The sequence below is a fragment of the Amblyomma maculatum genome, chromosome 3 (genome assembly GCF_055883805.1).
Source record: "Amblyomma maculatum isolate TAMU_Amacu chromosome 3, ASM5588380v1, whole genome shotgun sequence".
Classification (NCBI taxonomy): Eukaryota; Metazoa; Arthropoda; class Arachnida; order Ixodida; family Ixodidae; genus Amblyomma; species Amblyomma maculatum.
In genome coordinates, this window is record NC_139346.1 from 135,003,203 (window position 1) to 135,018,195 (window position 14,993).

The 14,993-nt window shown below is 46.0% G+C and overlaps 1 protein-coding gene across 1 annotated transcript; it reads left to right on the forward strand.

The window, feature by feature from the left end:
- The first annotated feature begins 10,332 nt into the window (after window positions 1-10,332).
- Window positions 10,333-13,437, forward strand: LOC146196129 (uncharacterized). Its single transcript, XM_084596330.1, has 2 exons — window positions 10,333-10,522; window positions 12,705-13,437. The coding sequence occupies exons 1-2, from the start codon at window positions 10,511-10,513 to the stop codon at window positions 13,167-13,169; spliced, it is 477 nt and encodes a 158-aa protein (XP_084452456.1). The 5' UTR covers window positions 10,333-10,510; the 3' UTR covers window positions 13,170-13,437.
- Window positions 13,438-14,993: the final 1,556 nt, after the last annotated feature.

Below are 14,993 nucleotides of genomic sequence, written 5' to 3' on the forward strand. Positions count from 1 at the left end.
TTAAAAAGCCCTAAAGGGTCCAAATTTATACGGTAACAATAAGTAGGTAGGTTGGCTTACGCCACTTCAACTCGAGTTTTAAAGTGATATGCATGAGTTCGTACGTTATTTTGTACCTCATGTCAACATCACCTCAGATCTCGCTTGTGTACTCTCGGTCGCGGCAGGAAGAGGGGAGAGGGGATCAGTAATGACTCTCTCTCTCTCTCTCTCTCTCTCGGTGCGACATTTCATGTTTTTTAGTGTATATTTGTGTGTTTCGGACCGAGATTGGCTTCCTGTGCGCATACCGAAACAGATCAAAATGACAGAGAATGTCCTTTATACCACCGTTGTCACTTAAAAGTCTTCTTCAGTACCACCAAACGACGAACGTCACCTTATCCGAAGAGAGAGAAAAGAAAGAGATAAACACCTCATTCTTTCAGAGCAGTATTAAGTGCTCCGTAAGAGAAACGAGGTCATTTCATGACCGGTGATTCGGACCTGTCCTTTTTTAATTCGTTTGAAGGAGCGCCGCCTCTCTGATGTTAGCGGCACAGGGCGATCAATTTTTGTGTTCATAGCGTCTTCAGACACACTGTACGATTGTGCAGGATGCCCAGAAGCACAGAACGTTGTTGCCGGCTGATCGTAGCCTGTATTGTGGGTGATGGAGCATAGCCCTAGCTACTTCCACCAGGGGCATGGAGGTGCCTGCAGAAGACTCGCGTAGCATGGACAGGTGCCGAAGACTGCTGTGGTGCCGCTCCCTAGTTTGAGAAAGTGTTAAACGTCTTTGGTTCATGTGGGTTTTGTGCAAAGGAAGCCATAATTTCTGTCAATAGCTTCTCGGTGAACACTTTCACTTACAATGAATAGCTCCTACGTAGCTAGCAAATGTATCGTAAATGGAAACTGAAATGGTATGATGCATCCTAGGCTGCACATAAGAAGGTTGCATAGTAATGTCCGTACATAATCACGTCCTTGTTGTTTTAGACGTTTTTCTGGATTCTAGGTGGCGGCGATGGCTACACATTTTCTTCCGAACGTGATGTATATGTCCTTGCCGAATCCTTTTTTTCACGGGCACATTACGACACTAATGTGATGTCCCATTGATGACTATGGCACGTTTCAGATATCTCCACCAATACCTTAATGACTGTTGCATTCTTTAGGTATTTCATTACACTCACGACATAACGAAATATTGAAACTGGATTATCTCCTTGGCACCGGGTAAATAAAGGGAGCAGGCTGTTGACTGTCAGGTGGATTTCTTTCTTCTTTATCTGTTCATAGCCAGGAAAATGTGCAGCTTTTTATTTAGAAGGATCGAAGCCTAGCCCTGCAACTAACCAAAACTGGTATTAGCAAATATTTTATTAGCAATTTTATAAGCACGCCATACCAACAACAAGCTGATAACAAAAAGCTCGGAATATAACCAGCCCTTATACATAGCATTCAATGATTACGAAAAAGCATTTGGCTCAGTAGAAACCTTGGCGGTGATGCAGACATTGCGAAATTAGGGGGCAGACGAGCCGCACGTGAAAGTGCTGGAAGATATATATAGTGGCGGCACAGCAACCACAGTTCTGCATAAAGAAAGTAACAAAATTTCCATAAAGAAAGGTTTTAGGCAAGGAGACACGATCTCCCCAGTACTATTCCCAGCTTGCTTAGAGGAAGTATTCAGAGACTTGGAATGGGGGCAGTTAGGGATAAGAGTACATGGAGAATACCTCAGGAATCTGCGATTTGCTGATGGTATTGCCTTGCTAAGTAAATCTGGGGATGAACTGCAAATAATAATTGATGACCTAGACAGAAAACGTAAAAAGGTAGGCTTGAAAATCAATATGCAGAAGACTAAGGTAATGTTCAACAGCCTCGGGAAGGAACAGCAGTTTACGTTAGGTAGCGAAGCACTGGAAGTAGTAGGCGAATATGTCTACTTAGGACAGGTAGTAACCGCAGATCCGGACCATGAAAAGGAAATAACAAGAAGAATAAGATTGGGATGGAGCGCATTTGGCAAGCACTGGCAGATTAGGACTCGCAGCTTACCGGTATCGCTCAAGAGGAAAGTATACAACAGTTGCATCTTACCTGTACTCACCTATGGGGCTGAAACGTGGAGGCTAACCAAGAGGGTTCTACTTAAGTTGAGGACAACGCAGATGGCCATGGAACGAAAAATGGTAGGGGTAATACCCTTGTCACACGGGCATGCTTAACCGCGGTTACGATAACCGTAGTTATCGGTAACCGCGGTTACGGTTGTTCACACGGCGGAACCGAACGCGGTTAGCCCGCTAACTACGGTTGGCGCGAACCGAGCTTGGCAACCTCGGTTTCATCGCTCAAACCGTGAACCAGAGTAAAGATGGCGGCGTCTCTGAGTGGTACGTGCGTTGTGCCTCCTGCATCTCTGGCATCTCCGGCTGCAGCTACGAGACTTCTGTGGTCGCTTGAAGCAACGATGATTTTAATACGGCTGTGGGAGGAGAGGCTCCACGCTTTGCGGGCCTGTACGAGAAACGCACGCATTTATGCGGCGATTGCTGCCGACCTCAACGCTGGCCTGCAAGCCATGGACAAAGGGCCCTATAGCGCATTCACGTGTAGCTGCACAACGTGCATATACCTTGTGGATAAAAACATTACCGTGTAGTGTTATTAAGTCGTTTATTGTAAGAAATTAATGGCAATTTGGTTGTCTATTTGGAAACCACGTGATCGCTGTCAAATCACCGAACGGTGGGCCTAATCCCCGTGTGGCAGCGGCGAAATGACGGTTTCCTGTAACCACGGTTCTTCCGGCAAACCGTAGTTAAGCATAACCGCGGTTAGCGTGTCCGTCTGACTAGGGTATAACATTAAGAGATAGGAAACATGCAGATTGGGTCACAGAAATAACTCACGTTACTGACATTCTAATGGAAATCAAGAAGAAGAAATTGGCATGGGCAGGACATGTAGTGCGAAGAGAGGATAACCGATGGTCGCTTAGGATAACAAACTGGATTCCAAGAGAAGGAAAGCGTAGCAGGGGGCGCCAGAAAGTTAGATGGGCGAATGAGGTTAAGAAGTTCACAGTGGTCAAGTGGATGCAACTAGCACAGAACCGGGTTAATTGGAGAAATATGGGAGAGGCCTTTGCCTTGCAGGGGGTATAGTCAGGCGGATGATGATGATGATGAAGCGCACTGTTATGATTCGTTTTAATTTAATGATGTATCTCCAGGCAGCACATCAATATCGCACCAACACCGGCCCAATGTCGAGAAAAATTGGTACCAGCATTGGCTTAACACTGTTTTTTTGAGAAATTGCTAAATTTTTATATATTGGTCCGGCGTATATACCAACATTTCACCGGTCTTGGCCCAGGCAACATAGGCGATGAACCGGCCGTGCCGCTAGTATCACGTATTGGCATTTATTGGCATGCAAGAGTATTCATTGCTACACGTGGCATTTGCAATGCCACTGCAAGCCACCTTTAGCCATGCAAAAATATTACACACTTGCCCTTTACCTACTTCTGTCATTTGCTTTGAATAACTGTCAGTCTAACAAATGCGGTTTTCTTATGCAGTCATTTCCCAATGTCATCTTGCATGTCATTTGCCAAGGAGCCATAAAAACCATGCAGTTAAATGAGGCAAACAAAACGTTTTCCGGAAACATTTTATTGAGAGCTCAAATACATGTACATGCCACAAGTACATGAGAAGGCCAAAATGCAGTGCAGGAAAAGGAGGCATTGGGTACTGAGTCAGGATTGAAGGGGCTAGTAGGTGGGATTGGGGACAGGACACTAAGCAGCACATGACCAGGTAGTGCATGCAGAGGTGATGGGTGTAGTGCGCATGTAGTGCGCATAGGGGATGGGCACGAAGTGCAGGGTTGACGCACTGCAACCTTGTAGTGCAAGAGGTGTTCCAGGAATAGGAGGCTGGGCATGAGTGTATTCCAGGGCAGGGGCCATCATGGATGGAAAAGGCAGTGGATTGTGTTGAGCATGGTAGTTGGCAGTGAAGGGTTAATGGATCAAGTGATGAGCTTGAGGGGCCAGGGGAAGCGCAAGGCCCAGGCAGTAAGCTGGACACCCCGCAGGAAGCAGAACCATTCAGGAACTGTTCGTTGCGGATATTGACCCGTGGGTCTTACAAAAGATATCTGTACATAAAAAAGCATATATCACCATATGATCAAACTCAGCTTCTCAACACTTATCAAAACACATATTTGAAGTCTGCATGCTCTATATGATTGAGTTAAAATATATATTGAAGGCCGTTTGCCACACATTATTCTTTCGGAGCGTTTTGCCACAGGTATCTGGGCCTGAAAGGACATGCAGCATCTCATGGCGTAGGGGTGATAAAAGTACATGCAAAATAATATACATCCCACATACAAAAGAAAGACCTTTGGGAGGAGAAACCTGATTTCGGCAAACCAATAGCTTCAGGTGGATGCTTGGTGTTCATATAGAACGAGTTCCTGAAGATATGACGTTTCAGGCTCAGAACAATCCTGCAATAAACAATATGGATTACTAAGCATGCTAAATCGGATGTTATTTGAGAACACATCAAAGAACATTTTTCTGCAGTACACCACTTACAGGCACACATGCATTAAGGCGGCCAGAAATAAAAGAATATTGCCCTGCCAGCATCAAACTATCTTCAATCTGCGTGCTTCAATCAAACAAAAGCTAACCGAGGGAGATGTGTACCTTGAAGATATTCGCACGCCTCTGCATGTGCATGTACATGGGCATGCATATTATATTCTCAAGATCATTGATGAATGAGATACACCTGTTTGGGTTACAACAACCATACCATTTCAAGTTCCAGCTTTTTCGTTTTCACAATTTTTTGCATGCTGCATTCCACTATAAACAATTGCCTTACTTGTAATGTACCAAGCAATAATTTTCATGCAGTGCTGCTGGTTTAGCTTAATTTATTATAGTCAGCCTGCAATGACCAATTGAGCAAGTACTAGCAATTTACTTTGCATAGGCAGGAAAACGTTATGCTAGATCTGAGTACAATTATTTAATACTTCTTTATCAGATAGCAACATATCAGGTATACATTTTCCCTCATAGCAGCCAATCACATGGCCATACCATTGGCAACCTTCCATGTGCATGATTACTTTCAGTTAGGCAACGTGGGTCATTCCATATCCAGGTACCAGGTGTGGTGCTCGGGCATCTCCGATTTGTTCAAAACAATTCGTGGTAGTTGTTGGCATTGCCTTGAAACCTACAAAACTGTATTTGTTGTTTTTTGGCAGCCGCCGGCATGCGGCCTTATCACTCTGATTCTGGATCGCGTATCAGTTCTGTATTCTTTGTTTGTTAATGCTCGATGTCACAAGACGTACCTTTATCTGTTTCGTTGTCGCGCAAGATGCACCCAGACCCGTCTCGAAGATTCTGATCACTCGCGTATGTTTCAACAAGGTTCCAGGTTGTGCTAGAAGCAGTTTGCGATGTTATCTCTATTGGTCTGAGCAGCCTTTAAATTGAGAGTTGACGAGTGCGACGGCCATTCTTAGTTCGACGATCGACGAGCCGGTTTGTTGCTATCGCCACCGCCAAGTTGCTTGGTTCTTTTGCGGGCGCAAGTCAGCCCAATAAAGAGTTGCTTCAGTGCAATCCCCGACTCTCCATTTGTGTCAATGACCCTGTCACTACCACGTGACACCTGGTGGAGGTGCGGCCTTTGATCCTTCAAGCGAAGACCCCAGCCTTGTTTCTGCCGCCCTGGGGGACCGGCCTACAGGTCACCGAGCCAGCCGCCGACTCTGAGGCCTACAATCCGAATGCAGTCTGCTGCCTGACTCCGTTCGACACCGGAAGGCACCAATTTTGGAAATGGCCCAGTCAACAGCACTAGTTGTCTTCGTGCAGCCCTGGGAGCCCCTCACCTTCCAAGGACTGCCCAGGGAAGATGCAGAAGACTGGATGGACCTTTTCGATCGTGTTGCGGAATTCAACGGCAATACGACGCTGCGAAACTCAAGCAAAGTATACTTTGTTCTTCAAGGACATGCCTGAGTTTGGTTCAAAAATCACGAGACTTCTTTAAAGGATTGGGAGACATTCAAAGCAAAGTTTTTGATGGCCTTTGCAAGTTATGTCCAAAAAGAAAGAGCTCAGGAACTCCTCCAATCAAGACCAACTCCCAAACGAGCCCGTCCTGGTCTACGTATAGGAAAAGAAGCGCCTCTTTCGCCGCGCCGACCCTAACATGACCGAAGGTGAGAAAGTGAAATTTTTAATGCGAGGCTTAAACAGTCTCTTTTTGCAGGGCTGGTCAAATATCCGCCAAACATCGTGGCGGAATTTTATTGTGAAGCGTCAACCATCGAGAGAACGATGTACACCCGGATGCGCCACTACAAACGACCACTCCAGCCGGTCTATGCAAGCCCCTACAACAGCGCGTCTGCGAGAGGAGAGAGCCTTCAGGACCTCATCCGGGAGATCGTGCGAGAACGTCGCCGGATGCGGCCGCTATCCCAACAATCCAAGGTGTCGACGCTCGAGGACGTCGTTCGTGAAGAAGTCAATCAGGCATTGGGTGCTTCTCAAGTGACGGCTCCGACTGCTCCAGTGCAAGAAGCAGCAGCCATGAACTATGCTGGTGTATTACGTCGTCCTGCACCCCGACGCGACCTTACTGGCCGTCGTCGCTACCCTCCTGTTCCGGAAAGCCGCCCCCTGGTCCTCGCCCGTCAAGCCTACCAACGACCCCCAAGACCCAGGAAATGCGACGCCTGACTGCGAACAACCGGATATTATGCTTCCACTGCGGTGAGGCCGGCCACATCCTACACCACTGCCCTTATAGACGCATCGGCCTGCGATTAGATCCTGAGCTGAAAGCGCTAGCCGATTACTTAGAAGGAAAGACCGCTTCCCCCCCCCCCCCCCCCCCGTGTCAGGCGACATTTATCATCGTTCGCGTTTAGCAATGGCCTCCTCGTGAAGAACTTTGCACCCAACAGGACCGCGCAGCTTCTTGTTGTGCCTAAAAACCTCAAGCAGGAAATTCTGCACGCGTTGCACCATGAGCCCAGAGCAGGTCATCTCGGGTTTGCGCGCACGTTGCGTCGAATCCAGGAGAAGTACTACTGGCTTCGACTGCCTGCCGAAGTTGCCCAATACGTGAAGACGTGTCGTGAGTGCCAACGACGCAATACGCCGCAGATCAGACCAGCAGGATTATTAAACCTGATTCCGCCCTCAGTCCTGCCCTTTCAACAAATTGGGAAGGGTCTCCTCGGCCCCTTTCCATCTTCGTTTATGAGTAACAGGTGGATCATCGTGGCCACTGACTACCTTACTCGTTACGCCGCAGCAAAAGCACTACCCAGTAGTACCGTGGCAGAAGTCGCCAAATGTTTTTGTTGAACAAATACTCTTGCGACACGGTGCCCCAGAAGGGCTCATCACGGACAAGGGAACGGCGTTTACGACAGAGTTGACGCAAGCCATCCTGGAATACAGTTATAAAGCCATCGACAAACAACTGCGTACCATCCCCAGACCAATGGCCTTACGGAGCGCCTGAACAAAGCGATCGCGGACATGATATCCATGCACGTCGACGCTGAACACAAGGCCTGGGACGCCATCTTGCCGTACGTGATCTTCACGTATAACACGGCAGTCCAGAAGACGACCAGTGCTACCCAGTTTAAGCTTGTGTACGGCAGGGAGCCCGCGACGACGCTCGACGTAATGCTGCCGCACGTAACCAACGAGGACATTTTTGACGCCGCCGCCTACCTGCAGCATGCAGAGGAAGCCCGACGATCCGCACAGCTGCGTATGAAAGACCAACAGCGCACCGACTCCCGACGATACAACTTACGACGATGCCACACAGAGTACAATCCAGGAGACCACGTGTGGGTTTGGACTCCAATTCGCCGCCGTGGACTAAGTAAAAAGCTATTGCGTCGATACTTTGGGCTATACAAAATCCTTCCCCGCGTGGGACAACTCGACTATGAAGTCATACCCGACGGTACGACAGCATCGCAACGGCGACGCGCGCGCCCAGAAATCGTACATGTTGTTCGTCTGAAGCCTTATTACGCGCGTTAAAGAATCCGTGATGTTTAAACTTTGTAAAGTTTCTATATAATTTGCTCTGTTTATTTTGGAACACTGAGGCGATGTTTTCTTTATGGTGGAGTAATGCCGCGGAACCTACAAAACTGTATTTGTTGTTTTTTGGCAGCCGGCGGCATGCAGCCTTATCATTGAATCGCGTATCATTGAATCGCGTATCATTGAATCGCGTATCGCGTATCAGATACTGAATCGCGTATCAGTTCTGTACTATTTGTTTGTTAATGCTCGATGTCACGACGTTGCTCTTGTTGTTCATGGATATTAGCAAATCTTAAGACACTATCTCTGCCATATTATGTATACGCTTTAAGCATTTTGTTTTAGGAGGTCCCCCTCATAGTTTTGCTTTTGGACATCCTTCTGTACAAATTAAACAACAATAATTTTTGTAATGCATTTCTGACAGTATGAAATAACTGAAACGTGAAATGGCTAACCTTGCAATGTGGTAAACCACCTTCCGCCTCATGGCACCAATTGAGCGCAGGAGTACAATTCCTTCTAAATTTAATGGTTCTTATTTCAATTCACTCAGTTCCCACACTGCATTAATCAGTCGCCCAAGAAAGTGGGAAAGATCTGTTTCACTGATGATCTAAATCGATCTATACCGTTCTTCCAGCGCTTCTCTTCTGCTATGTTTCGGTTTCGTGCGAGAAAAGCGTCAGATTTGTTCGAGTTGTCAGGCTTTAAAAAAGGGGTTTCCTTGTTTCAGAAACTGATATCTCATCACTTTCTTCACGGCTTCAAAAGAAAAAAAAAACGGCGGCCTTCAATGTGTTATGTGTGAACTTGTCGATAACTAACAACTTATGATTCATTGTATTTTACAAATAACTTATCATAGCATCTCAACTTTCCCTTTTTCATAAAATTTACCACAACAGCTACCTGAAAGAAAGATTACTAGTAAGACCATCTTACGTATCAGTGCGCATTGATCACCGCCATAAAGTTGGGGTTCCATCTAGTCACACAAAATGTTTCCATTAGTCATTCATACCTAGAACTTGTGTCAGTTGGAATCACCTTCCCCATGATATCGCATGTATACCAAATAACGACGCATTTCGCAAAGCCATTGTTTTTCTTTGAATATATCTATGCTTGTTACTATGTTATTTGCCCTTTACTTCCTGAACATAGTTTTTACTTATCCCCACTGCATTCTGAAGTTTTGTTTTCCTTTTTCTTTTTGCGCATGTTTTTTGTGTACGTGTACTGTAATTTTTCTGTAACTTTGTTGTACTTTTATATACTTGTATGTATCCCACTCCCCACTGCAATGCCCCCAGGCCCTGAGGGTAAATAAATAAATAAATAAATAAATAAATAAATAAATAAATTCTATATTCATTATCTGTCACGTGTATTTTACTACCTGGGTTCTCAGACTCTTCTACCAAGTAACGCCAACAGCCACCAGTATTATTTTTTTTATTCAAGAACATACTGCCAGCCTGAGTGTCAGGCTTTAGGCAGGAGCAGGCGTACAATGCTTTGCAAAACATAGAATTTACACAATGAATACATAGTGTCAATATGAGCCACCGATCACCTCGCGAATAATGGGTGGTGCTAACGCCGACGATTGATAACTTAGAAATCTTTTTTTGAAATATGCCGGTTGTTATCTGCCATAATGAGGCGCAGAGAAAATATTCTAGGAAGCAGTTTGGACCATTAAAGTAAGAAGAGGCAAAAGCGTTTATAGCGCGGTGGCACATAGCCCTCCACTACTGCACCCTTTTATTTCACGTGGCTATGAAATACCTACCAGGCCTTCTCTTTGAAATCCCGGGAATCAAACACGCATTGTGTGCGGGCGATATAACTGTGTGGTGCAACTCGGCAAACGACGCTGAGATCGAGGAGCGTCTTCTAGCAGCACCGGGCTGTTGGACCTGTGCGCCAGGGAGAGAGGCCTCCTGTACGCGCTGGAAAATTTCGTGTTGCTCATCCTGAATAAACCTCAATATTTCGAGATGCTCTGCGAGTGAACCTAGCCGTTGTGTAAGCTTTGTCCGCATTCCTTATCGGCGGACGTCCTTCCCGTCTCAATGCAATAGCAACACTGCAACAGGCGGTGCGTGTTACTTTCATCCTTCGCACAGGAAAAAGATCGGAGAGCGCTCTCAGGAGATCGGGCGTCTTTTCGGGGAAAGAAAGGTGCCTGAAACACATCGACTCACGTAGCCGGCCGCGTCGCGTGTTTGTACGTGACCTGTGAGCTGTGTTCCTCGTACCTCCAACACTGCGCCGCCACCCGCCGGTATATAAGCAACAGTGCTCGCCATGTAGCTCCACACATTTGCTGCAGACTTCTACAGCCTAGCATCTACAATGAAGACTCTGGTGAGGACACCCACAAAATCGGATTGTTACTCTGTATAAGGGGGGCTTGAATTGCCTGTGAAAGCATTATCTTCCTTTGGTTTCTCAAAGTAGAATCTTCCCTGCTCCTGATCATATAGACATTGCTTATTAATATATAAAGCACTGCTAAAAGGTACAAACAGTTGCTGTTAGGGTCCGCCGTTTACACGGGCTTGGATCGTACTCAGGATAGCGATCTCATATGTGACGCTCGTCAGGGGTTGCAAATAATTAAAGGAAGATTATGTATCCTTTACATTCGATGCAATATCATTATTCTATGGACACTACGCGTTTAGTCTAAGTAGTTGTCTTAATTACTATAGATAATTAGTAGTGCTAATCATAATGTCTAAGTAATATACCAAGTAGTGCGAAGAGAGGATAACCGATGGTCGCTGAGGGTAACAAACTGGATTCTAAGGGAAGGAAAGCGTAGCAGGGGGCGGCAGAAAGTTAGGTGGGCGGATGAGATTAAGAAGTTCGCAGGGGTCAAGTGGATGCAGCTAGCACAGAACCGGGTTAAGTGGAGAAATATGGGAGAGGCCTTCGCCCTGCAGTGGGTATAACCAGGCTGATGATGATGATGATGAATACACCAAGTTAGTAGTGCTACTTGACAGTCTTTATTACTAGAGCTAATCAGTGGCCTTAATTACAACTAAGTGTTTCTGTAACATATATTATGGTCGTCCACTTTAAGGTATGCAACGATGATTCAATACCCCTTAACTATCGCACTGAATGACATTGTTTAGCGGCGTAAATATGGAATAAATTATAGTGATATAATGATCCATTTACGTCAAGTATTCACGAAGCTTCCGCAAAGCGATATCATAAGCATCTAAAAATAAACGCCAGGGAACAGAGCGCTAGAAAACAGTTCTGCCTCAGCACGCCCCAAAGAGGGATTGCCATTCCTTTTAAACTCTCCAAGCACATACGCTTCTACGAAAGTAACAATCATTTTACAGAAATAAGTGGCCATCGGAACAACAGACTTGCAGTATCGGTCCATTATTCTAGATTTTCATAATATTCTACTACTTTCCGATTATTCATACTTTGTGGAGACTGCTTGTATCCAGCGGCTACTGTACGATGTTATGTACAATAATGCAGCTGTGAGTACATTGTTTAGAAACGAACAATGCTACTTGAGCTGGAGGACATTAAGCCATCACCATCTAAACTGTTTATGCATCTCTTACCGCGGAGCGTATCACGTAACAGTAGAAACGGCAGTATACGCGCCCTATAAGGTTGCACGTGCACTTGTGACTGAAAATTTCAAAACCAAATGCGTTGACGTGATGCCAGGGTGCACTCTCAGTCCTAGATGAGAGAGCTCACTGAGGAAACATGCCCACGCAATTTTGTCACCTGTGAGCCTCAATTCTAGCCAAACGGAGTCGATGCTATACGAAGCATTTTCCAGCTATCTTAAGCGCGAAAACACACAATGGCGAAACAAAACAGCATATGCAGCGTCTATCAGTGATACCCTACACTCGAGGCTTATCTGAGGTAACGCCTCCTAAATTCAACGGATGTGCGTCGCATTGCCTTCCGACCACAGTAAATGGACGTAAGTTGTGAACAGTGGAAACCTCGCTACGAAAGGCAGTTGTTACTTCAGCCAAGTGCATAGTAGTTAAAAGTGTGAAGGGCGTCAAAGTCAAATTTTCATCTGTGTCCCATAGTCGCCCTTGTGTGAAGCCATCGAATAGGCACGAGATCGTGCATATTCTTCTTTTGTGTTTCGTCGGTAGCGTACACTTCATGCATCGTTAGATTGGGTGTAGCGTGTTCAACTTGTGTGGATTCACAGTCCACGGGCGAGGCAAGTGGCTTCTTGGCTGTATACTTCTAGGTGCTACTGCCTACCGGTTTAAATGACTTGGCCCTCTGATCCTTGATGTTCAGAATGGGCTTGAAGTTCCCACCTGAAACTTTCTGGCATTTAATTTCGAAAAGCTCTACTAAAGCCCTTTCAACACTAGATATGATTTCATAACAACCGGAGCGCGCACTATGGCAAATAAACACTTTTTACAGGCATTGTTTTACCATATACATGCCTCCGAAACGTACATCGTGTTCTGAAAAAAATGTTACCAACTGTCAATTAAGATTTCTAATCATGCTACTTCTGCAGACCTCCGCCGTCGTACTCTGCGCCGCCCTGGCCGTGGTTATGAGCTATCCCAAGATCGGGGCATACGGTGGATACGGCGGATACGGCCTTGGATATGGTGGAGGCATTGGCTACGGCGCCGGCGGCGTTGGCGTGGGAAGTAGCGTTGCTCTCCTGCGCGGCGGTCCCGGCCTCTACAAAGCTGTGCCTGGTCCAGTTTTCTTGGTCAAGACTATCCACCAGGTGAACAAGCTGAGCGGAGGAGGAGCCCTGGTCGCCCACTCCGGCCTGGGAGGAGGAGGCTACGGTGGACTTGGTGGTGGCCTCGGATACGGCGGAGCTGGATACGGTGGTCTCGGTGGTGGACTCGGATATGGAGGCCTTGGATACGGTGGCCTTGGATATGGTGGTCTTGGATATGGAGGCCTCGGATACGGTGCACTTGGATACGGCGGCCTCGGATATGGCTATGGAAAGAAGTATTAGGTGCATAACGCTTCGGGATAGTGTGTCTATAAGAGATGACTGTAACAACGAATACTTGTCGGTGCGCAGAGGATAACGCGGGCTTGCACGTCCAAGGGCTGTTCTGCACTGCTAGAGAAAGAAAGGAAGAGAGGAGCACCGAAAAATATCGCATGCAGGCGTGATGCATGAACAAGATGGCAATAAAGGCTTATTTATTTTCGTCGTGAATTGAGCAGGCAATGACTCTAAATATCGATATTTTCGACCACACCCTGGTTGGCACAACGTCAAAATATATTCCGTATAAATATTTTCAAGGTCATGTCACTCACTGTATTCAGTGCTTGGACTACACCCATCAAAGACTTCACTCGGGCCCGTTTCAAGCTGCTATCCTTTTGGTAGTTAAAGAAGGTATTGAAGTCCAAGTGTGATCTTGCTGTCCCTACTTCCCATCTATGTCTTCGTGCAGCTCCATTTTAATAACGATTGCTCATTCACTCATTGCAGTCAAACAATTCTATTGAGCTGCTGATTTCGGCAATACTACATCAAATAGTATAGAATTCCTAATGCTATAGACTATACACAAGCATAACCCATTCTGTGGAAGGGGCGGTCAACAATACATTAAAATTTGCGCACCTCCTAAAAATATGCTTTGTCGAAAGAATGCTTCGCAATGTTCACTTAGACTGGTACATTTGAAAAACAAAACCTTAGTGTCTAATCCAAGCGCTTCCTCCAGGAAATAACAATCGCCGTGTTGTCTCATCGTATGTCCAAGCTACGTGATCTGCCGTAGGTCAATGTATATGGAGCTCGATCGCCGAGCTCTATGACGTTAGTTCGGTTCCGATCGTGAATGGCGGGTTCATATGGAGACGCAATGTAGGGAGCACGCATACTGTGCGATGTCAGTAAGACGTAAAGAGCCCTAAGTGGTCCAAATTTATCCAGGAACAATAAGTAGGACGCAGAGCTATTGCGGAGGCCCGCCCGATGTGCCGAGTGCTCAGTGACCTAAGACATTTGCGGGTGGGCCTCAAGCAAACTATTGTATACTGTGCCATAGTGTATATATTTCTTTTACTTTTTACCTACCCTTTTCGTTCTCCGTATCGCTCACCTCTTTGATTTCCTCTACCTTTTCCTCGCTATCCCTTTATTTCCGCCGCCCCAGTTCAGGTGCTTCAGATATCAGATAGCAGATAGCGGGGCTGGCAAACATCTTTTCTTTCCTTTTGTATATACAATAAATAACCACTACCACCACCACCAATAAGTAGGTAAGGTGGCTTACACCACTTCAACTCGAGGTTTTAGTTGATGTACATGAGTTCGTACGTTAGTTTGTACTTCATGGCAACATCACCCCAGATCTCGCTTGTGTACTCTCGGTCGCAGCAGGAAGAAGGGAGAGGGGATCAGAAATGACTCTCTCTCTCTCTCTCTCTCTCTCTCTGTGCGACATTTCACGTTTTTTAGGATATATTTGTGAGTTTCGGACCGAGATTGGCTTTTTGCGCATAGTGAAACAGATGAGAGTGTCAGAGAATGTCGTTTATACCACTGTTGTCATTTAAAAGTCGTTTTCAGTACCACCAAACGCCGAACGTCACCTTATTCGAAGAGAGAAAAGAAAGATGAGCACTTCATTCTTTCAGAGCAGTAGTAAGTGCTCAGTAAGATAAATTTGGTTGTTTAAGGCTCGGTGATTCGGATCTTTCCTTTTTTAATTCGTTCCAGGGATGCTGGCGGCACCAGGCGATCATTTGTTGTGTTCATAGCGTTCTCAGACACACTGGACGATTGTGAAGGACGCATAGAAACAGAGAACCC